This window comes from Aythya fuligula, chromosome 11, assembly GCF_009819795.1.
Source record: "Aythya fuligula isolate bAytFul2 chromosome 11, bAytFul2.pri, whole genome shotgun sequence".
Lineage (NCBI taxonomy): Eukaryota > Metazoa > Chordata > Aves > Anseriformes > Anatidae > Aythya > Aythya fuligula.
This window is the reverse complement of record NC_045569.1, coordinates 6987506-7011831: the sequence shown is the minus strand read 5'-3', so window position 1 is coordinate 7011831 and position 24326 is coordinate 6987506. Positions and strand designations below refer to the sequence as shown.

At 34.6% G+C, this 24326-nt stretch overlaps 1 protein-coding gene across 1 annotated transcript in view; it reads left to right on the top strand.

Annotated features, from left to right (window-relative positions):
- The window catches only part of VPS13C (vacuolar protein sorting 13 homolog C), an 89976-nt gene that overhangs the window by 18080 nt on the left and 47570 nt on the right, over window positions 1-24326 (top strand). The window contains 28 exon segments of the mRNA XM_032194724.1: window positions 453-559; window positions 1241-1412; window positions 1852-1914; window positions 2872-3007; window positions 3571-3665; window positions 5479-5621; window positions 7060-7252; window positions 7411-7525; window positions 7954-8090; window positions 8823-8949; window positions 9558-9675; window positions 10026-10155; window positions 10519-10597; window positions 11599-11738; window positions 12266-12419; window positions 12821-12897; window positions 13086-13145; window positions 14977-15130; window positions 16200-16316; window positions 17193-17296; window positions 17571-17738; window positions 18518-18822; window positions 19124-19271; window positions 20107-20215; window positions 20625-20758; window positions 21445-21601; window positions 22393-22472; window positions 23337-23396. Of these exon segments, the coding sequence (XP_032050615.1) occupies window positions 453-559; window positions 1241-1412; window positions 1852-1914; window positions 2872-3007; window positions 3571-3665; window positions 5479-5621; window positions 7060-7252; window positions 7411-7525; window positions 7954-8090; window positions 8823-8949; window positions 9558-9675; window positions 10026-10155; window positions 10519-10597; window positions 11599-11738; window positions 12266-12419; window positions 12821-12897; window positions 13086-13145; window positions 14977-15130; window positions 16200-16316; window positions 17193-17296; window positions 17571-17738; window positions 18518-18822; window positions 19124-19271; window positions 20107-20215; window positions 20625-20758; window positions 21445-21601; window positions 22393-22472; window positions 23337-23396 (3582 nt within the window).

Genomic DNA, 24326 nt, shown 5'->3' with positions numbered 1-24326 from the left:
TGTGGACCCTCTGGGGACAGCACTTTCAGTAGCATTTCCTTCACACAGAGAATGGAATCATTCTTTTGATTAGCCCTTACCTTGCTTTAACTGTGAAAACCATAAGCTGATACTATAACTGAAGAGAGGCAAGGATGGGAATGAATGGTGTATATTGTCTTTGACAACAAAGCCCGCTGAATTATCAAGGAATTAATTTAGATTGCTGGGGAACAATGATACATGTACTTTGTTCTTCAAGGAGACCAGAAATTCAGCTGGTGTTGTCCTCTGAGAACAATAGGTACAGTTGTTAGTCTACTTAGATGTACTAATGAAGATGCATAGGCTTACATTTCTGTGTAGTTTGGGGAGTACTGAAGGCCATGGTAAACATATAAATGTATTTTAATCATTGCATGTAAGGAATGGCATCTGAACCTTTGCCAAGAAGCTTGTTTTCCTATGTTTAGTACCTCAGCATGATAGACCTTCTGGAGTCCGTAGATTACATGGTTCGCAATGCACCGTACAGAAGATTTAGGCCAAACGTATCTGTCCATAAAAATGCCAGACAATGGTAAGTTGAATATGTTCATGCATTTTTTTGGGAGATGCTATAGTCCTTTCCAGGCTTTTCATTCTCCTTTGTGGTTAATACAGTTTTAAAATGAGATTGCATGTATCATAATTTTAACATAGCTTTGCTTAGCCAAGTTAAAAAAGAAAAAAATAGTTTATAGAAGGATTACGTGAAAGAAATAAATAACTGATGGAAATTTCTTGAAAGCTAACTTTGATCCCAGAATCTCTGACAAAAAGCCAATGTTTGCTCTAGAGATTAGAATGCAGTTTTAGAATGACTGAAGAAAATATTAGGCAATGTTTTACAAGGGAAACGTATGTCAACTCTAATTCTAGTTCTTAGTTTTGAATTGATAATTTTTAATGGATCTCTTTCTGAGTACTTAAGCGCTTTGACAAACAGCATCAAGTAATTGTACTTAGTGCTATTACAGCCCAAATTTGTAAACATGCAGAAGTCAATAGAGAATGTCAGTTTATAGTTCTTCAGGCATTAAAAGTAATCCATCAGTCTTTTTCAGAAGTGATGTTGAAACCATTAAAAGTTTTATAAACAAAGTTACTTAAATGATGTGGTGAACAAAGTGCATACTAACATGCTACATCCTCTGCAATGTTGAAGTTGCCTTGCAAAAAATGAAATAGGAAATTGCTCACAAGTGGGGAATTGTTGTAGGTGGAAATACGCGGGTGACAGTGTTCTTGAAATTCACATCAGAAGACGTACTCGTATGTGGTCATGGAGTAACATGAAACAACACAGGCAGCTTCTGAAGAGTTACAAGAATATGTACAAAAATAAGCTGACACAGAGTAAACTGTCAGAAGAAACACAGAGGCAAATTCAGGTATGTGATGTTTTTCTGGAGAGAAAGTATGCTTTGGTCCCTTAAATAATTCTTCAAATGTACATGACAGTAATCAAGGTTGATAGTTTCAGTAGGGCAGAAGAGCTCTGGAAAGTTTTCATCAGAAGTGTAATGTAACCTATAGGGGAAAGAATTCTAGTGGAATGCTGTTAAATTAACCTCTCTTAGTTGCAGAGTAATGAACTTGAACGTGTTTACTGAAGTGCAGGATTATTAAAAAAAAATAAATAAATCAGTCTGTCTGACATCAAACATCACCTTTTAGTGAACTTTGGCAGGAGTTACACCGTGGAAAGAAAGGAGCATGTCTTGGAAGAAATTGGAGTATAAATATGAAGGGGCTGGTAGAGCAATTGTATTGGAGAACATCTCCTAAGTGTTGTTGAGAGGCAAATGATTTCATCATACATTTTTACAGGACCTAGAACGAAAGCTTGATGTCTTCAATATAATCCTAGCAAGACAACAAGCACAAGTTGAGGTAAGAAACCATTTCTGTTCAGTCTTATTTTAACACTTCAAATAAGATTATCATGATAAAATCTTAAAAAAAAAAAAAAAAAAAAAAGTGGTGACAAATGACTGGATGGGGAAGAGAGAAGGCAAGTTGCCAGTCTTTACAGGTCAGGAGTAAATCAATTTCCAAACTGGATACCAGTCCCTGAAACTTAACATGGTGTGCGCACAGTGTTTCTGCTGTGTACTCTGTACCATTCAGGCGATTGTCTCAGGGTTTTGTGATTGTTTTCTTCCTTTGACTTCTGTTATTTTGAGACTGATTCTGCAGGTATTTGAATCAAACATATACAACTGTTTCCATACTATCTGTATTCTGTTCCTTTTCAAGTGGATAGCCAGTCTAATTAAAGAATAACTATGATAAAATTGTTGAAAGGTAGATAAAATACGCATTTTATTTTGGAAATCAACACATCTGGAATGCATATAAAATAACATGAAAAACCAGTAATGATGTTGCTTGTTTTTGAGATACTGTGGCCATACCTAGAGTTTTTTTCTTAATGCAAATAGAAAGTGTGACTACGATGTAAGAAAAAAATAAATATTACTAAATATATGTAGCTGTACAGGCTCGGTCATCAGGTTTGTTATTGTAATGTTAGGAATGTAATTGTTTCTTGTATCCCCACTCATTCTCTTTTCATATGGTTCCTGCCTTTTTGCAGTATAAATGCTAGTGAAATGGCTAGAGTAAGGGCACCCAAAGTAACGCACACTTGCATTCTCTCCCCCTCCACTCTCCCTGCCCCCCAGCCCTCTTTTTGTTTGTCTGGTGAGTCAGTGATCTTAATCCCTTGCAGGTGTGATGTTGCTGTCTCTAAGATATCTATTCAACATACATGCATGCATATGTGAATTATTTACAGAAAAAAACATATATAATAATTAGTTACATATTCTAATGTCTGGTTTGTAGACGATAAGATCAGGACAGAAACTACTGAAGAAGAAAGCCGCTGAAGGTGAAAAAAAAAGTGGAGGATGGTTTAGTGGTTTCTGGGGTAAGAGAGAATCTAGAAAAAAGGAAGATGAAGAATCATCAGTACCTGAAAGTAAGTGTAACATACTAACTTTTTAATAGATTTTTAAGTTACTATGTACTTTAATAATGATAAAGAAGCAAGTTAAAATATATCTTCTTTGCTACTATACAGAAGAGAGTATGGCATAGACAGTGCCATACAGCATAGATCTATTTTATAGTATTACATACTGTTACTTACTATTGAGTTGAGAAATACGGCCCTTTTCTGAAATGGCTATAAGTATTTTAGAACTTTATAATAAGAAGAACATCGAGTTTACAGCTGTAGCGCGATATGCATCAAGTGAAATACTGTAATCTGTTGATTGCTGTCGGGATGAGAGATGTATTCTAGTAGTACTCAAAGTTAGTTTTGTATTTGGAAATTATGGGTAGTCTAATAAATGATTTCACTGCTATGTATATAATGCCATATATGAAGGCTGGTTATTATTTTATAATATGGAACATACTGCAGTATGGAGAAGCAGAAGATGAGCTTTGTGTCAGCAGAACTTCAGTTAGGAACCATAACCAATTCTCCTCTCATGTTTTTAGCTGTACTCAAGTGTATATATATTTTTTTTAAAGCTATTGATGAACTAATGACACCAGAAGAGAAAGCTAAGCTCTTTACTGCTATCGGTTATAGTGACAGCTCCCATCACCTTTCCTTACCAAAACAGGTAAATGACTCTTAAAGGGTGGTTTAAAAACAAACAGACAAAAAAAACAACTTTCAGACACGTTATTCTTAAGCTAAAGAATGTGTTGGTAAAAATAAAATCTGTACAGAATATATATATATATATATAAACATATAAATATCTATAAATTTATATAAGAATATAAATTATATAAATTATATATAAATTATAATATAAATCTTATATAAATTTATGTAAGAATATAAAGAAGATAAATAAACATATACATACTTAGTTAGAAAGCATGAAGAATGGCTAACGTTTTCTTGGATGTTTTGCCTTATTCATAGCTCTAATGTGGAGTGATTTAGGAGTACCAAACTGGAAGAATGAAAAAAATAGCATTTATCTCTTGCTTCCTGTTGTGGCAAAAAACAACTAGCCTGTATGGTTGTCTTGACTGTTCTGTAAATCCAGAAGTCAGTTATTCTGATAATTGAGTTGTTGTTTGTATAAAGGTGAACATTACCATGTGATTATTTTCTGTTTCACTAAATTCTTGCCACTTCCTGGGATGCCTTTGTTAGAGGGATCATGTTATGTTCCTGTTGAAACCTTTGTTCTCATAAGAAGTGCTCGAAGATACCTGTTATGCTTGTTTCTACAACAGGAAGGAAAGCAAAAATTAGAAAAGCGTATATTTAAAAAAGAACACAACACTTTTGTGATGGATATTTTTTCACTTGTTAAGCAAAGGAATAAAATATCAACTTGCTGGTATAGTATTCTTCGCAGTGTTTATCAGTTGAAAGTTATAAAGGAGACAAAGAGAATGTGTTTAATGTTAAGGTTTCTCTCAGTATGGCTATTTTTAGTCAGTGCTATTACCATTCTTGTTTTAAATCTGAACATGAGTGGTGGCTCTGCTTCTAGTTGCTCATCACTTAGAGAAGCACTTCTTTGTTTCCTTCAAGGAGACTTTTGTCAATTTTCGCCTGCGTACCTAATTGAATGCTTCAGTCTTCCACCCTTGCGTGTATGTGTTAAATTTTGTCATTGTAAGCCTACATGTGCTTCACATGTAGGCAGGGAAACTCAGAATTATTTGAGGGGCAAAATCCCAGCCTCTGCATGATTGTGTGAACTTTTGTTCTAGTTAAATTGAAAAGAGAAGAACAGCAACGTGCCTTGTTACCAGCAAAGATGATGAACAACCTAAACTGTGCCCAGTACTGCTGTGTTCTTTTGTTTCATGCATTCTTGCCCAATTCTGTAGAAAAACTTCAATTTTTAATTTGGACAAATGTAAAGTGTATAGATGCTTTCATCTCTGCCAATACCACATAGAAATGTGCAGGCTTCAAATTGAATTGGGAAGTATGATCTGATTCTCAAGATAGTGATTGATGTAGTCACAAATGGTACATGGAAAGGTTTACGCATCCTTGACAAGGTTGATACCTGACATTAAGCAGGAAGAATGAAGGCATTTATGCAATACTTCTAAACTGTAGTTATTTGGTGTGATTATAACAATTTTGTTTACTTGTCTTGCTAGCTCTCTACGGAGTGTAGCTTATCTGCACTTGATTCACAGCCTAAACTCTATGAATCGTAAAAAGAAATACAGATTTTATTTGCTCAGCATTTGTTGAAATAAGTTATTTTATATTGCAGAATTGACTGGTGAGGGTTGAATGAAAGTTATGTATAGCTAGGTTCCTGCATGAGGATGTATGGCTACTGGAATAGTTGCAATTCCGCATTTCATTAGATGGATTTAAATTACGAGCTCCAAAAAAAAATTCAGATCAAGATGACTAATTTCAGTTTTCTCTGTCCTTCTCACTAGTACATTGCTCATGTTGTGACACTGAAGCTCTTAAGCACTTCTCTTACAATTAAAGAAGACAAGAATGTGGCAGAAACTCTTAAAGTACAAATAATTGATCTGAGTACGAAAATATCACAACGCCCGGGAGCACAAGCCATTAAGTAATTAGATTGATTTTTTTTTTTTTTTTTTTTTTTTTTGTAGAAACATTACTTCTTTTTCAAATTTCTAACCTTTTTTTGCTTGGGTAGTTTTCTTTGTATGATGTTATATGTTGACTTGTAATGTTTACAGGGACTCTGATATTTCAGTCCTTGTAGATAATTTTAAAAGTTGTTGATTTGATAAATAATATTGGAGGGAATGAAGAAGGGAATCCTACTTGTTGCTCTGTGTGAGTATGAGTAATCTTTTTCTTGAATCCAGATGTTGAAGTGCTGAATATTTTGGGAATTGATGCTTAAGCAGTGTGAAGTGTTTGAGCTGATTACATTCCAGCCAAGCTACCATATGTGCTGCTTGATACTTCCTACAGAAAAGAAAATCTATGTCTGTATGTTGTGGGTAGGAGATAAACCAGCGCAGGGGAAGCTGAGACCTTTGTCCCCCTTACCAAAGGGCACATCAGAGATACTGAGCACAAATTGTGTTACACAGTCAAGGAATAATGTTTCAGTGGCTAGAAAATGAGATTGTGTGCATTTTTTTTTTACACTTTGATTTGCAGTTCTATTATATTTTGACTTGATGCATAAGATCACCAGTTCAGTTGTTAATTGTGGAAATAATTTTGCTGAAAGCATTTTTGGGGGTAGTATTAAAAGTGTGGACTCCGCTGGGAAAAAAAAAAAAAAAAAAAAAAAAAGCTTTGAAAAAGTTTTTACCAAAGTGTGCCATATAATTTAGTTGGCAAGACTGGAACAGTAGGGAAAAAATACCCTTGATCTTAATTTTCTGGAAAAATATCATTAGGTTATCTCAATAAAGTCAGGTTTATGACTTCAATTATGCCCAAAGAGTCAATAAATTCCAATGGTAGCGAACCAGGACCCTAGGACTGGTTTTATGTCTAATAGTTACTTCAAAATATGAATGAAATCAGGCATGTGGACACCACCAAATTGCTCTTTCTTTCATAGACATTTTTCTGCTGATTTTGCTTCCCACTGTTCCTAAGGAAGCTGGCAGTAAAGGGTATCCATTTGCTCCAAACCAAGCCCATAAATTGTTTTTAAATCAATGAGTAATGGTTAACATTTTTACTACTTTTTTACTTGTAGTATAAATATTCTACCTATTTCCTCTTGGAATTGATTTTCTCAGTAAATACGAGCTAAAAGTTTTTACTCCACTTTGCAGATGACAGAAGGTAAAAATATAATACTGTCCTTGTCTTGCTGTGAACAACTTGCTTCCTACATATTTTTCCCTAATCTGTTAATGTTACAATTTCTTAACCATGTGGTATGTTAGTCCTATGAAGCTAGGTTGGTTTTGTTTTCTTTTATCAAAGCCTTTCTCATCTTGCTTGTTTTTACTAGATGGAACTGTGTTCTGTATTCTGATTAAATATAATATTTAACTTCTCATCTTCTTTAGGGTGGAAGCCAAGCTTGAAAACTGGTATGTTACAGGCCTGAGACAAGAAAACATTGTACCATCTCTTGTGGCTTCCATAGGGGATAGCAAGTCTTCTTTACTTAACATAGAGTTTAATATTAACCCTGAAGATAGTACTGCTGATCAGAGTCTTAGTATTGAATCGCAGCCTGTGGAAATAAAATATGATGCAGTGAGTAGTTAACAAAATTATTCCCTCTTTTTCTGATTCTTCTCTTTCTCTACTGTTGCTCTAATTCTTTTTGCTCAGTCAAGATCTATTTTGTATTTTTTAACTGAATGACTTCTGTATATGTTGATAATTCTTGTATCTCTCTCCTTTCTGAAAAGAGAACAATAAATGCTATGGTAGAGTTCTTCCAGACAAGTAAGGGAATGGATCTTGAAAGATTAACATCAGCCACGTTAATGAAGCTGGAAGAAATCAAAGAAAGAACTGCTACAGGTAAGATAAAGTGTATCTCACATGAAGTCATTTCATAAAATATAAATGTTTATATATCATAAACGTATATATCAACATCATAAAATGTTTCTATATGATTTGCAAAACTGCTTGTGTGTGGTTTGGTGGATAAATGGAATGACTAATTTTTTTCCTTTGTTGATTTTTTTTTCTTTTGACTTGGATTAATGGATGCTTTGTGGGGAGAAGCATTCAGCTTAGTGGGAAAATGCCTTTCTTTAATTTTTAAATTTTAATTTTCCTTTACGGAAACCAATTCTATGATTCTATGAAAACAATAAACTTGTATGAAAATAAGACTTCATTCAAGATGCCCTGTCTTTGAGATAACATCTCTTTACGTGTGGTCTGGAACAACTATTTTACTTGTGACTAGTATTTCAATTTTTATGTACCTTTTATTTAAGGATTAGCTCATATTATCGAAATGAGGAAGGTTCTCGACTTGAAGATCAATCTGAAGCCTTCCTACCTTGTGGTTCCACAGACAGGTTTCTACCATGAAAATTCAGATTTGCTGATTTTGGACTTCGGTACATTTCAGGTATATAAACGATCTTTTATAAACTCAGAGGAAGAAAATACTCTTCTTCTTTTAACATAGCTGTCATTTGGTACTGTATGGTTTTCAGAAGATGAAGGTGGTCATCTTTGAATGTGTTTTCACATCGTATGCTTACTACAGAGTCAGTTGGGGTCAGCGGTTTCATTGTTTTCAGTGTGTTCAGTATTCAGAGCTGTTAGGTTGTCTTTTGACATAGTTTTACTAGTTAGTCCACCAATAAAATATTTCCGTATTTGGTGAATCATAATCACAGTAGTTTTAATCTTCCATGTCTTCAGCAAAATGTGAATGTTTACCCTTTTCTTTTTTTTATAGAATGATGTATCTTTAACAGATAAAATAAAATACCTTTTTTTTTCTTGGAGCTTGAAAGTTCATTTCCTTGTTCCTGTAAAACTGAAAAATGACAATTTTTTAACTTCATTTTAGCCAAGTAAATATTTTGGTTGTAATCCAGCAATAAACTAATAACGAGAGTTAATTTTACATTACTTGAATTTGAACGGTTCGATAGCATGAGGAGAAATTAAAAAAATATTCTATCTATCCTTGGTGAGTGAAGTGTTAAAGAAATAAAGATCTCATCTCTGTAAGAGTCCAAATGGCAATCATAAACTCCTATGAATTGTCTTTTTCACCTTCACTAGAATTAATAGCATGTAAATATGTGTAAGTTTGAGACTTAACTTTGTTTTGTCCTTATGTGTTTAGCTGAACAGCATAAATCAAGGCAGTAGTCAAGCTTCTAGCTTTTCATCTTTAGAGGAGATAATGGACAAAGCTTATGACAAGTTTGACGTGGAAATAAAAAATGTACAACTTCTTTTTGGAAGAGCAGGTAACAAAACATAGTTGCTGTTTACTCAAAGGATTGATTGAGGATAATTGCCTGTAATTAGTAAAAATATTTTTAAAGAAAGATAGCAAAGAAAAAATAGTAGTTATGTAAAAGATCGTAATAGTCTGCTCTCAGGTATTCAACTAAGAAAAGTTTGCATGTTAATTTCTCTTAAAGCACCTGCTTGTTTTTTGTTTTGAGACTGGTGTATTATTTCTTTGCCAGTGAGCAACATAAATGCATAGGACTGTTACGTTTTCCTTAATGCTCTGGCAAATGTACTAAAGTTGCCCGTAGTAATATTTAATTTGTACTTATATTTTACAGTTACCAAAATGCTAGGTTACTTTTTAAAACTTTATATTCAGATGTGTCTTTTAGTGTGGAATTGGGTTAAGGCTGCTAAGTTAATATAGTGTTAAGGAATACTGAAAATATATTGAAAAGCTCTTAAAAATCTTAAAATAGTTCACCCTAAATAGTTCTGGCTTTTTCAATTTGTGAGTGGGTTCTTTTAAGTTTTCCTGGGGATGCCATTTGATAATGCACAATGCATTAGAGCAATTAGCAGGCAGTGTTTTTCATCTAAGGTGATTGAATACTTGCAGGTGAAGACTGGAAGAAGGCTCGTTTTCAACATCCATCAACTTTGCATGTTTTACAGCCTATGGATATTCATGTACAGCTGGCAAAATCGATGGTGGAAAAAGACAGCAGGATGGCCAAGTAATGTATTAATATTTAGAGGACTTCAAGTACTGTGTATTTAGAGAAAAGAAGAAAAATATATCTTCTGCAAGGGTTTAGTAACATGTTAACGTAGGAAATAGTTGGCTTACTACTTTTTAAACACCCTTTGTTCTCTACCGATTCTGTAGTCACCTTCACTTGTTACTGACTAAAAAAAGTCATTTTAATGAGTCCAACACCTATTTTTAATACAGATTCACTAGCTTTACTGTGATGTGATATGATATTTATATATTAGCATAGTTACTAGTAACATTTTAAATGAAGAATTGATATGTACTGTTTTTTTTTTTTTTCTTGGAGTGAATCTTTTTTTTTTTTTTAAGGTTTAAAGTGTCAGGAGGGCTTCCTTTGGTACATATCAGACTCTCTGACAAGAAAATCAAGGCGATTTCTGATCTGATTGATAGCATTCCATTACCTCAGAAGACATCTATGCCAATCGCAAGCAGAAAGGTAAGCTAACTACAATTAATAAAACTGAAATTTAAAAAATAAATAAGAAGACACAAAGTGATTGTGAATTCCTGCTAATGTCCTTTCTCTTTTTCATTTAAAGTAAGAGATCTGTTGTCCATCTGAGCTAGGCAGAGTGGTGCCAATACAACTTAATATCAGAACATGCTGGGCTTATTAAAATAAGGTTACCTGAGACTTTATCACTGTCTGTTGGCTTCAGTATAAGTGTTGGAGAAACGCATATTTCTAAGAAATATGAGGAAGGCCAGTTGAAAGATGCATAACCAGTGGAAAATACCACAGAGGATACCATGTTACATGAACTTCAAAATAATGGTTTCTTCTTTCTGCTCCATGTAGGTAGCAGTGATTCCTGCAATTCCTGTTGTTGATAAAGGGTTACTTAATACCCACCAGTTGTTAGCAGAAATAGTGTCAGGTAAGAAAACGTACATGCCCCTTAGTAAAAATAGGTGGCCAATGTTTATGGAATAACTTAACATTTCCAAGCTATCATTGCTCTTAAAACATGTTATAAGGATACTAGGGATGAGCATGGTTGTATCTAACTATCACTGCATAAGATGAGTATTAAGATGCTGTTGTTATATCAGAATACGAAACTTTATTTTTAAAAAAACAAAACCCTTATTTTGGAGATGAATTCGTACTCTGTCTGCATAAGTAACCTCTTCAAATATGAGTGAGATATTAATAAAAACTGCATTTGGTTGTTATTAGCAATCCAGTTTAATTATCCAAATGTCATGAGATGTGTTTTTAGGGAATTGAAGTGACGAACCTGTTTGAGAATTAAATTACACTGATTTAGTCAAAAACGAATTTGCTGGTTCTGCTACTCAAAGAGTTTGAAGTCTAAGACATTGACTTTAAGGCAGGCATGTGGAAAAGATAAATAACAAGTCTAAAGCACATGTACTTGTTTAAGCAGCCAGCATGTGGCAGAAATACTGTTACAGACATCACAGATGTACTGTCTGAAATGTTTCACATCAGCAAAGCTCTCCTTTTTCAGTAAATGCAGAGCTAGAAGAACAAATAGCAAATTAATTTATTCACACTGTGGATTTGACTGTTCATTTTCATAATTCTAGGGAGAAACTACACTGGAATATGGGAAACTTGTTTCTTTGGTGTTTACTTTAGAACTGTTTTTTTCCTACATAGATTCTTTAATATCTAACAATACAGCCTAACTCTAGTGCTTTAACAGAGCTTTAATTTTTTTTTTTTTCACTTTCTCATCTTCATCTAATGGGAAGAAAGCAATATAGATCTGAAAACTACTTGGTCAGCTTAGGTTTAAATAGCTTGTACAGTGTGAAATGATATTGGAATCGGAAACAGAGCAGTAGATTTACCCCTGTTTGTGGTATAAGCTTATCCTTCACTAAGAAGGAGGTCATTTCTGTTCTGTAGATTCTGAAGAAGAATATTTTGATTTTGAAGAAAGTTCTGAACAAACTGACAGGACACTGATTAAGGGAGAAGAAATAAGAGATAAGGAGCCTGCTAAAGAGGAACTGACAGATCTTCAGTTGAAGTTTGAAATTAAAGAGGTATGTCTCTGTAATTCTACCTTAATCTTCTATATATAGACTACTTAAAATAACAAAAAACATTATTCTATTTCAAGTTTAATGGACACACAAAACGTAGCCACTAAAGAAACAATACACACGTATATATGTATTTCTAAGTGTATGTGTTATTTCTAAGAAGTGTAAATAAAACAGTCTTCAATTGTGTGTATGAGTTGTGTGTTACGCACAAAAAAAATATTGTGTGTTATGCGCAAAAAACAAAAATTAATAAGCCCATTCATTCAACTAGTATTTTCTACCGAAAGCACTCCAGACACAATTTGACCAAGGAGAAAAAAAAAAACAACACAAACAATGGTAGAACAAAGCAAGTACCCGGGCAGGTCACTTCTGAAGAGCAAGACCTGTAAGGTCTGTAAGATAGTTGCCTCGCACCATCAGATATTCACAAGGCATTAATATTAGTACTCTTTTATTGTTTTGAGCAAAGAAAATAAAATATATGAACAGATGGCCTTACTGTGTATTTCTTGCTCATTCAGGTTTTGTTAGAGCTCACCAGGCAAAAAAAAACTGAAGAAACAGTACTTGTATTTGATGTGAAGCATCTTGGGACAGAGGCTACAGTCAAAACCTATAATTTAGCAGCTGTATCATATTTGAAGACAATAAGCTTGGATTACTATGAAATTGGAGGTAAGGAAGGAGGAGTAAATAACATAGTTTCTGTAGTCTGAATCAGTCTCTCTCCTGTCTTTTAGTGCTCACTAAAATTCAATTATTGTTCCAGTTGCACAGGCACAGTACTTATTATACAACTTTCCATTGGAAGTGCTTGTGTCAATTGTACAGTTGATAGTTTTTGACTGTCATGTTAGTGCTTATTAGATAAATAAATAGGTTTGTATGGAGAAGGAAAACGGTGTTATGTTTTAGACATAACAAAGGGAAACTAATGCTATGTATTTGGCAGTGCAACATATTTTAACGAGCTGTACTGAAAGCTTATTTGTTCAAGGCACAAATTCCTTTGGTTCACTGAAAAAAAACGAAAAAATATTCTATTTTTTGTGTGTATTTTGTGTGTTATGTTACAGGCAAAAAAACACCCCTTCATCTAATTAGTTCCTCAGATAAACATGGCTTGGACCTTCTGAAGGTGGAATATATCAAGGTATAGATAAAGCTTTTCTAGAGGTTGACTTTTTCTTTTTTTTTTTTTTTTTTTTTTTTTTTTTAAACTTTTCTGTACTTGATCAAGTCTTAGAACTACTATTCTGAGAGAGTGGATTGTTTTCTATCTTCTAAAGAGCACAGTGGGTGGTTTGAATTAACAAGCTACATGCTAATCATTCATTTCAGGCTGACAGAAATGGTCCACACTTTCAGACAACTTTTGACAACACTGAACAGAAGATTGAAGTGAGTGCCTGCAGATTTTTTTTTAGCTTTCCTTTGGTTTGCTTGCTTAGAAGTGGGGAATTGATGGTGGTTTTTTTGGCTTTCCTGTTTTTTCTTAAATTTTTTTATTATTTCTTCCTCTTGCACCAGGGGAGACGTAGAGATCCAAAGCAGCTGAATATTTTATACTCTTAGTTTTAGAGAAGTATGTTAGTCTATTTCCTAACTATGGAGAAAAGCTGTCTAGTTATTAGCTCCTGAATAAAATTAAAACAATGTAAGAGTGCATTATCTTCTCAAGCATTTGCAATACTGTTAGTGTTAGGTCAGAGGTTGGACTTGATGATCTTGAGTTCTCTTCCAACCTAGAAATTCTGTGATTCTGTGTGAAATAATAAAGTTCAAATGCCTGCTTTGGGGAAAATATATTGGTTCTTGGGGTTTTTGTTTTCTTGTCAAATAGAGTATTTGTATTGTGCGAGCTATGTAATTTGCACTTTGCGTAAATTTCTTAAGAAGTCTAAATCCAGTTGTGAGTGACTTTTTTTTTTTTTTTTGGGGGGGGGTGGGGAGGGGAGCACGTTCTATTTCTGAAATATGATTGAGGAGTTTCTTGTGATACTGTTCTCCTCTATCACTTCTGTCACTCTCCAGAGCAAGAACTTAAAAACATCTTATTCTAATGCAATAATTTATAAGACAGTATGTACCTACCTTGTTAAATTTTGACTCTTGTACTAATGGTGTATTTCTGAGTCAGTTTTCATTCTAAGGAAAAACAGTATCTTGAGTAACTCTGGAAACTGACAACTCGTTTTTTTATTTCCATAGTGTGATGACCTATTAACTCAAATAAGAAAAATATGACTTATTTCTTCAAAAGACATCTTTCTGCTTTTTGTACTTTATTGCAAATATTTTGCCTGACCTCTTCTGGCACAACAACTGAAATATTCCTGAATAGTTGTCAGTATAACTGTGTAGTTTTACAGTTTCTACAGATTTCATTGGGGAAGTCCAGTTAATACTGGCATTTTTTTTTTCCTAAGAAAAGGCTTTGGAAGTCCCAGTGGGGGGTGACAGTTTTATTCCACAGGTGCTGGGGTAGATAGATATAGCTGAATTGGCTGACTTCACCCTATGGAAGAGTGCTGATATTTAGAGAACTCAGCTTTCCCTACATGATTAGGTTTTGGCTTTGTAGCTCTTCAGTAGGACTTGTGTTTATAAGAATTGGATTTGAACCTTTTTTTTTTTTTTTTTTTTTTCCAATTTCAAACCAATTCAAGTGGTAATAAGTTTTGCTAAACTACAGTGCAGGCAGTTTTCACCTTTTGGGCTCCCTTAATGGATTTATTGAGAAATGATTATCCTGAGTATCTATGTAGCAGCCATTTGCCGCTTACCCTTTACGTTGTACTGGGTTTTGGCATGAGCATGCAGGAGTCTGGGTTTCACAGAGCATAGTGCTTGAGAAGACTGAATCCTGGCTGAGGTTAAGTACCTAACTGCTATCTGCCTTAATTCAGATGGGTTTCTCTGGTAGTCATCAAGTTACAATGAGTTTCCCCTCTTTTAATGCTTCTGAATTCATTTTGTCACTTTGCTTTTGTACTAACCAGGTAATAGCTTAACAGAGCTGTTGAGTTGTTGTCAGGTTCAGTTATTTTCTGAGTTTACCACTTTCCTGCTTTACAGAAAGCTTTTTTCCTTTGTAATTTTTTGCTGGTGTAACACGTACGGCTTTTCTGTTTCTAAGATACTTGTGCTCCGTAGGGTGCTTTTGCACCTCAGTCCAGCTCTTCTACTTGTTAGTTACATTTTGTGATGAGGAATCTCATGTTTTGAACAGGTAGCTTTTTCGTCATTAAACATTCTGCTGCATACAGAAGCCCTTATGTCTGCTGTCAGTTTTCTAACGGCTGTTAGTCCATCTGGGGATGAAAGCAGTAGAGAGACATCAACTAAAGAAGAAAAGCAACGAGATGACATTAGATTAAAGAAAGGTATTTTTGTGTTTGTCAAAATGATGGGTCTGGGTGGATGTTTTGCATGCTGACAAAAGGATCGAATCCTAGAGAAATCTGATTAACTTCGTAAAGCAGGGTGAGGATCAAAGCTTATGTTGCAGTGGCTCTCCAGGCTTTAAGTATACTTGAGAAGTGGTAAAGTGCTTTGCCAGCCTAATGAAAATCTTGCTGTTCCTAGAGTGCTGGAACAAAAAATGTATTTATGTCAAAACAATGGACATCGAGGGGAGCAGCTGCACTTCCTTCAACACAAAGTGCAAAAGTCAAGCATCACATGAACTGGAAATGAGATGTTTAGCGAAGAATGGTCATGGTTAGAGTTGTTTTTAACTTGAAATGGCCTGGGTTTGACTGCACACTGAGAAGCTGCTGCTGTTTAACAACATCCATAAACATTTAAGCTCTTGTATTAACATTTGCTATCCTTGGTTAGTGAAGGTGCGGTCTGATGGTGAGGTCTGATGGTTTCTGGTTTATCCCTCATAGGTCATTTTTGACACTTGTGCTTGACCTCGCCTTAACCTCCACAGCTTTAATACTTGCTCTCAGAAAACCTAGATGTTGGCTGCCTGAAAAAGGTTTTCAAGGATGGCTATTTTTTACAAGCTGAAGCTTTGTGTTAATATCTAGGGGTCTTGAAGTAGGACATTTGATAACCTGAAAAAAACAGTACTGTGAACCTGCTGAATTAATATTAAAAGTACTGTGCAATTATTCTCCTTACAGCAGCATTTACCATTCATTTAAAAAAATAAAAAAGTATCAGTAGAGACTTAACACTAGGTGGGAGTGATACTAGACACAGATGAACAAGGAAATACTGACATGTTTTATCAATAGAGTTGGCTTCAGAGGGAGTTTTCTTTCTCTAAGATAGAACAATAGCTGTTATATACTAGTGGTGATGAATGAAACGATAGGAAACAATACTGAATCATCTGAACACCACAGTAACTAAACTAAAACAGCCCTCCAGTGCTCTCAGGAGTTTGACTGAAAACATGCATGATGTGCCTTGAAAATAGATCCTTTGTCTTATTTTTAGTGACCAGACCTTCCAAGGATAAGGACATCTTTGCCTTCAAGCTTTTTGCCAAGCTGGATGCCTTCTGTTTAAATATTTGTGATGAAAAAAAGAATATTGCAGAGATCAAGATACAAGGTATTAAATTCATTGTTAGTACTACTAATTAAGTATTTTAATTTCAAAGCAACTGCTGATAATTGAGCTGAAAGATAGTTAAGGTATAGATTTTCAGCACATGGTTTTTTCTCTTGTGCTTTGGAACAAATGTGGCTTGTAGTATTGTTTCCAGAGTCAGTCCTTTACTATGTCATTATGTTTTGGTCTCCAACTGCATAAACATAATCAACTACTAAGGTATTGAATTAGCGTTGAAGTTTTGAAGGAATTTGATTATGAGTTACTTCTCATGTTGTGCTAGATTTTGTAGTTTTTTGGTGTGTGTGTGCACCTGAGTTATTTAATATGTTTTAAAACTGTTTCAGTTGGTTTTGAACTCCTAGGCTTTGTTCGGGTTTCTTGTTTTGGGTTGTGTTTCTTTACCCTCACCCCCTGAACTTAAATTTCTGGAACTTAAAATACTTTTTTTTTAAAGATGTGATTTAATGTGTTGCTAAAAACAAAAACAGAAACACACAAGCAACAAACGAAACACTCCCCCTTTTCTGATTTTGGAGAAATTGTGGTAGTTGGAAATTACTTCTAATTATCCTGCCTTGGATGTAATAGAATTTGTAGTGCATATGCCTCTTGGTGAAGAGGCTGTAAATAACTTATTTTATTTGGAAACGAGAAAATCAATAATTTTTTTTTGTATGTATGCATGCATGTGTGGGTTTGTAATATTTGTTGAATTACTGCAAGATTAACACAGAATTGTTTGTAACAATGTGATTTAAGAATAATGTAATAAGACCTTCCCTCACTTCCCTTATTTGTGTTGTCCACCCTACCCTGAAAGTGAGTGCTACTTCTGTTATGCAGTGCTGCCATTTCTTTTCTTATACTTCACAGGCCTTGACTCATCTCTTCTGCTTCAGCCAAGTCAAACGGAACTCTTTGCTCGACTTAAAGACATAATTGTCACAGATGTTGATTCAAGGACCCTTCATAAAAAAGTACAGTTATAGGATTTTAAGTCTTATTTGACTCTTCGTTAATTTTACGTGTACAAGTGAAATTTAATACACATTGTATTCTTGAAAATGATTTCATGTGAACACCTCTTTCCCTGTAAACATGGTGAAGCATGGATGTCTAAATAGATGTTTTTTAAAAAGTCTTATATAATTAGTATTTCTGATAGTCTGACAATATATTCAGTTTTTCCGTGTATTAAATACCTTCTTAGAAGCTACTGATGGCTGAAATATATTATTTCTTCCTTTCTAGGCTGTATCTATAGTAGCAGATGAAGTTTTCAGTTTCAGTCTGACTTTATATCCATATGCTACTGAGGGAGAAGCCTATACTGATATGTCAAAAGTGGATGGTGCCGTATCTTTGAGAGTTGGTTGTATTCAAATAGTATACCTTCACAAATTTCTTATGTCTCTGCTGGTAAGTCTTTTCTTTGTATGACTTGTGCTGATTTCTTCAATTATGCTTCCCTGCTTGCAGTCTTGGTATAAAGATTAGCTTAAGTTTCTGAAAGAGAAAGGGTAGGCTTAATTTTCTGTATGTACTACTAATAAACTCAGATAAACCAACCATAACTGGTTTGAATTTGAAAAACTACTACTCTGCAGGGGGGGTGTTCTGAGTCTCCTTCTTCCCCACTGTGCTTTTAAGGCATTCCTGTTCTCACACCCACCTTCAGCAAAAAACTGAATTCGTTGCTTATGCAAACATATCAGAAGTAGAATTAGAGACAAAATTTTCTGCAAGGTTTGATGCTATGAGGACTGCAAATTAACCACTGTAAATCACTTATCTCTTTGTCAAATATTCTAATACTGGCTTCTTTGGCTAAGCCCTAGTTGGTTCTTTGCCACTTAGTACTGGCTTTAATAAGTATTAGTGTTCACTGGTGACAGAGGGGTTCTACAAATAATGTGGGTCCCCATAAAGTAATGAGATAAAAGACTGTTGCCACAAATGAAGCTGGAGAAGAAGATGGGTTCAAAAATCACTCGTTAGTACATTTTTGACCATGTAATAGAGGTAATGATAGAAAGTACCCAGTTGTCTTACCCCAGGGAAAACTTAACACAATAGGCAGCATAACTTGGGGTTGATGTTGGTTGTGACTGGTGTTCTAATAAGAGAGAGTAGTTGCAATTGAAAACAAAACTGTTTATAGCTCTATTTCTGCTTGCTCTTCAACTCTTTTTTTCTAGACCTTCTTGAACAACTTTCAGACAGCTAAGGAGGCACTGAGTGCTGCTACAGTCCAAGCTGCAGAAAAGGCTGCTACCAGCGTAAAAGATCTGGCTCAAAGGAGCTTTCGACTTGCTATGGACATTCACATAAAAGCACCAGTAATAGTCATTCCTCAGTCCTCAGTTTCCCTCAATGCTATAGTAATAGACCTTGGCTTGATTAAGGTTCAGAACCGGTTTAGCTTGGTGTCTCCAGAAGGTGGTTTGCTCCCTCCGGTCATTGACAAAATGGATGTGCAGCTGACAAAGCTGAAACTATCTAGGTAAAGTGCATTGTACCAAGTGTAATGTCTTAGCTAATTGTTAATATTAATACTTAGTAAGATATTAATCTACTTGTTTAGAAGTCATGGTTGGTAAGAGTCAAATATTTGGTGCTAGAATATGAACCTGTTACCCTAGGGGCAAATAAATGAGCAGTAAAGTAAGATACTGTTTTGCTCAGGAAGCTATGTACGTCTAAAGAGAGATTAAACTTGATATTTAAAGATAATTGAGTTGAAAATGTAATATGATAAACTTCTAACATCCCCCGACACTTTTTTTTTCCTCGTTTGTTTTAAGAATCACTATGGAGACAAGTTTATCTCATCTGGACATTCAGATACTTCACCCTATTAATTTGAGCCTGTCTGTGAATCGAAATCTAGCTGCAGATTGGTTTCACAAATTGCCAGTATTGGAGATTACAGGGTATCTGGATACAATGAATGTAAGTCTTTTGAAAAGAAAGTGGTGAGTAGCTCATGATACCTAATGTAAGACTAAGCTTTATGTTATTTCTGGGCACAAAAGTGGAACGAACTGCAAGCTGTTAGTAGCTGTGGAGTGTTTTTTAGGGATGTTAACTGGATTTAACCTACCTTTGTAAATAGTGAAGTTGAAAAGTGTCATATAAAATATCTAGCCCCCCTGTGTGCATTTATTGTGCTAAGAGAAAAGAGAATTGAAAGGCATGTCAAGGAGTCTTGAATATTCCTTACTATAAGGCAGGACAAACTTATATCACTTGTTGTTGTGTTCACTTTTCTAAACGTGTCTATTTCAGTGCCTTTAAAAAAAAAAAAAAAAAAAGGTATCTTTTTGAGAAGAAGTTAAATCTATGCTAATATTTGCCTTAGTAACTCATCTGCATAACTTTCAGTCTCCCTTGAATGATCTCAGGATAGTTGTGTATTGTGGCAACATACTGTAGAAGAAATACCAGTTATCTCTTGGCAAAACTGGAAGTAAAATGCCATAAGGTAGCACATCATTCGTAGCAAAGTATTGAAAGCTCTAAAGGCTGCATTATATATTGATACAGCTTTAAGAAGTCATAACTTTCTTTAAGCTCATAGTCCTTTAACCGTAAGTAGTTAGAAGATTTTCATTGTTACTTTCCTCAAAGGATGATGCTGCTGACAGAACAGCTGTAGTTAAGCACCTTTAGTCTTGCCAGAAAACATTGTTCTGCTTTGATAGCTAGTTACAACTTTAAAAAACAGTTTTTGTTTGTTTGTTTATTTGTTTTTTCATTCTGAGAACTTTGATCTGCAATTTTGTAGGTTGCAGTAAGTCAAGAGGATTTGAATGTCTTCCTCAAAGTGCTGACAGAAAACCTTGGTGAAGCAGAAGATAAACAAGCTTGTGCAAAGCCAGTACTGCAAGAGGAAGGTGAGAGAGAAAATTTGTCTCAAATATGAAGTTAGTTTTCAAGAATAACGAAAATCATGTGTTATATGGAAAGCAGACTTAGATCTGAGTATGATGTGCAAGTAAAAAGCTCTTGTTAATTTTGCAAGGACAGTGTTTGTGCTTCAAAGTATTGCAAGACAGAATTTGGTGGTTGTGGGAGCTAAAAAGTAATGGAGGTGACAAGGTACTGAGATGGCAGTGTCCTTGTTGCCAGAATGTTTCTACTTTCTTTTCCTGTTCTGAAGTTAAAGGCTCTGTTTGTGGAAATGTTGCTAACTTACCTCAGGTGAATATAAGCCATTTAAATGAATAAAAGAATTGGATCTGTTTCTTGAGCTAAACAAATAGTAGCAAATTGGCAAGTTAACCACTTCATTGAATGCTGCAGGTAAAACCAAAGAAATGGAGAAATCTGTTTTGACGCAGGATAAGAGTGTTCCAGAAGGAGTGCTGTCTGACAAAAGGAAAGGAGCATTAAGTGAAGATGTAGTCAATATGCTGCTTAATTTCGAAATCAAAGAGGTACGTATCTATCTATAAAACTTACTTGTTACTGGTTCTAGTATTCAAACCTGTTTATCTGAAGAAGTGGGCTGTAATTATAAATTATTGAAAGAAGGGGGTAATAACTGATGAAAAGAAAATAAAATAACTGAAAAACTAGATTTTTCAGTCTAGAATGATATACAGAATGCTACCTTTATTTAGCTGTTTTAATTTGTCTGCATTATGTGACTTAGTATATATAGAGGGCTTGACATCTCACAAGGAAAAACAGACTTTGTTTTAGATGTTCTGCACTTATGTAGCCTTATACAAGGCGTATGGTTCTTAAAGCAACAAAATGGCTTTAGTAGCAAAATAGGTAAGCTAGAATTGATATTTTTCCTGTAGGGATACAGGACTGAAGGTGAGTTTGTAGATGAAATACAGGGAAAATGCACAAGCAGCTGAGTAACAAAGATACTTATGGATATAAAATTATCCATGTATATCTTTTTTCTGAAGATAGATGTCTGTGTGAACAGAAGGGGAAAAATATTTACAAACAGGTGTTACAGATTCTGTTCGTAGAAAAAAGCAAACTGTCTAGACTAATACCACTTTTGAAGTCTAGCTGAAGAGAGAATGTCCGCTTATAACTGCATGCCATGTTCTCTGAACAGTTTTACTGACATAGTGAACTCAATTCCTTTTCTATATTCAAGGTAGTAATAACCTTGATGAGGCAGGTTCAGAAGGAGAGGTATCCATTACATATTCTAAATGTGCTACAGCTTGGAACTAAAACTAAAATCAGAGATCATGAATTGACCGCAGCAACATACCTGAAAAGAATTACTATGAGATGCACTGAAATAACTGGTAAGTATTCTACGTAACTGGTGCATAGTAAGTATAGTGCATACTGTAAATTTCTATGGTAAAATAATATTACGATACAAAATAATAAAAACAAACAAACAATAGAAAAGGGAGGTTATGTGCCAAGTTATTTTCATGATCCTGCTCTCTGTAGTTCAGATTCAGTTTAAGTGTCTCCTGTGATAAGAAGTTCTACTGCTGTTGCTAGAGTTAGCTCGAATATAGTTAGTTGCCTACTTAAAGTCATTCCTGTGAAGTATTCTTTCTGTTCAGCATGTTTTGATGAGCAGTTACTAAGTTGTAAAAACTTCAAATTTGTTAATCTGTGCTTTATTGCTACTTCTGGCAGCACTGGAAATCCAGAATACTTCTTTATTTGTGAGGTACCAATTTGAAGCGGTACTCAAGTGATAACAGAAGTAGCTGTGTACTTACAGTAGAAAAGTACGTTACAGAATATATAAATAAAGACAGGAATGTAAAACTATGGGTAGGAATGCAAATAACTTACCAGTTCTGAATCCTCTTGCAGGACCGTGCTAAGTTTATTTTGATTAGTTTAATTAAACGGATTCAGTAAATTGACAATTAAAAAATAGTAATCATGAATACAGCATTTCACAGGATAGTGCTTGATCTGCAGCTCCTCTATGAAAAGAAGTGTTTCCTTTGATAGTTTCAGCAACAGTAGTATATAATTTAAAAATAGAACAGAGGCATTCAATGGGTGGAAGAAAACTTGTGAATGGAAATACTTTCAATTAATAACTAGATTAATTCTTGATTTGCAGACTCAAATGGAGATCCTCTTTGTATTATTAATTCTTCAAGTAAGACAGATGAACATCTTCTGAAAATGGAATACATTAAGGTTTCAATACCTTTTTAACTAAGATTATTTGGGAACTAAAATAAGGCTTCCATACTTAGCCTGTGAGAGATGGTTTGTGGGTCTGTTTTTTTTTCCTGCTTGTTTGTTTTAAAACTTGCATCTAAAACTGTCCGAGGCTTTCTCTCAAATATCCAGTTTTCAACTTATATCTCATTTTACTCTCTGGTGCATCCATATAGTGCTTGCTTTGTAAGTTAACCCAGCTACTGAAATCATTGTGTAAGCTAAATGTGTGCATTCTTCTCTGTAAAGAATACAGAGTAGTACCTTTGTGAAACTTAATAGTTGAGATGGTCTTTGCCTATTCAAGTGAAAGGTGACCTTCATAGGGCTTAAAAGCATTTGAGGAGTAGTAAGTTGGTAGGTGGCTCTTGAGATTTATTTAAAGAAAGAAAAATGTCTTTCAGAAAGCATGTAAATACTTGGGCATCTCAGGTCTCAGGACCAGTGGGATACTATTATTAAAATTTTGTCATTAATGTTAAGAGTAGAGCAAAACAAGTTAATTGGTTCTGACAGAGTACTAAGCATAGATTGCTCCAGTCTAAATCTCTTGTATGTAAGATAAAAGAAAATACTGTACCTAGGCAGCTGAACTTTCGCAAACTATATGCAATAAAATGTTGCTTGGAGCATCGTGAGTACCCATACTGTTTGACTGAATAGTGTATTTTAAGAAGAGAGAAGTCTTTTTCCTAAGGGTTCATTGCTTTCCTGTTTTCTTTCACTGTGGTAGTAATTGTTGTGTGTGTAGAGAAATAATTCAATTCATTCTATTAATTGAATAGAAACTGGCTGTAGGCTTAGGTTTTTGTTTTTTGTATTTTTTTTTTCCTCCTTCAGGCTGATGCAGACGGACCTAATTTTGTTACTATTTACAGAAGCACCAAACAGAGCATTGATGTAAGTAGAGGATGCATTTCATAACTTTAAGCTCCTCAAGTAGTAACATCTGTATGAACCTGTTAATTGCTTACTGAAGAGAACAAGCCCTGTTGTTCTGATCATTAAAGCATACTACTTCATATTTCATTACTTCAAAGAGAAATCCAGGAAAAAAAAAATGTTTTAAAAAAGAAAAAGTAGTAGTATTTAGCACTGATTAGTTAATTATTTTTCTAGTAGAAGCTGTAGATTTTTAGCTAGTTAAAGTATGTAAGTACATATTTTTAACTGTAGCATATGGGGTGCGTGTGTGTGTGTTCCTCCTTGCCCCAAATGATAAACTTGGCAGCATGTAAAATGTAAACTGTGCATTGCAGAGCTTGAAAGTTCCTAACAGTGAAATTGAGATGAGGTGAAACATCTTATGAACACGTGACATATTCACTTAATGCTTTTTACTTTTCCTGAAAGCAACTGTCTACGTGTAGTTTTCCATAACTTGTGACTTCTAAAGTAAGCAGGCCTTGATAATTGTTGCTTTTAAAAATGTTTTCGTTTAAAGCAGTCATGGTAGGTTGAGCTTGCTTCTTGATAGAGAATTTGGAGAATTTGACATGACTGATCTACTTTACTGAGAGTCAAGAACGCTGACATTCTTTAATGTATCAGTAAAACTAGCATTTTCAGAGAACTGCTTTCAGCTACACAAAGATGGCTAGCTGATGGTACTTTTCAGTAAGTAGTATTAGCCAGAGCAGTTGCTTTTCATGTGCTTTCTGTTCTGATTGCAAATTTTGAATCTTGTGTTTTTGTGGGTGAGTTCTTTTTTTTTTTCCTTTTTTTTTTTTTAATCATACCTACTAAAATATTTCTCTGTGTGGTTCTGCAGATATGATCCAAAGAGCTCTGTAGCAATGACATGCAACAGACTAAGAGCTTACTGAAAAG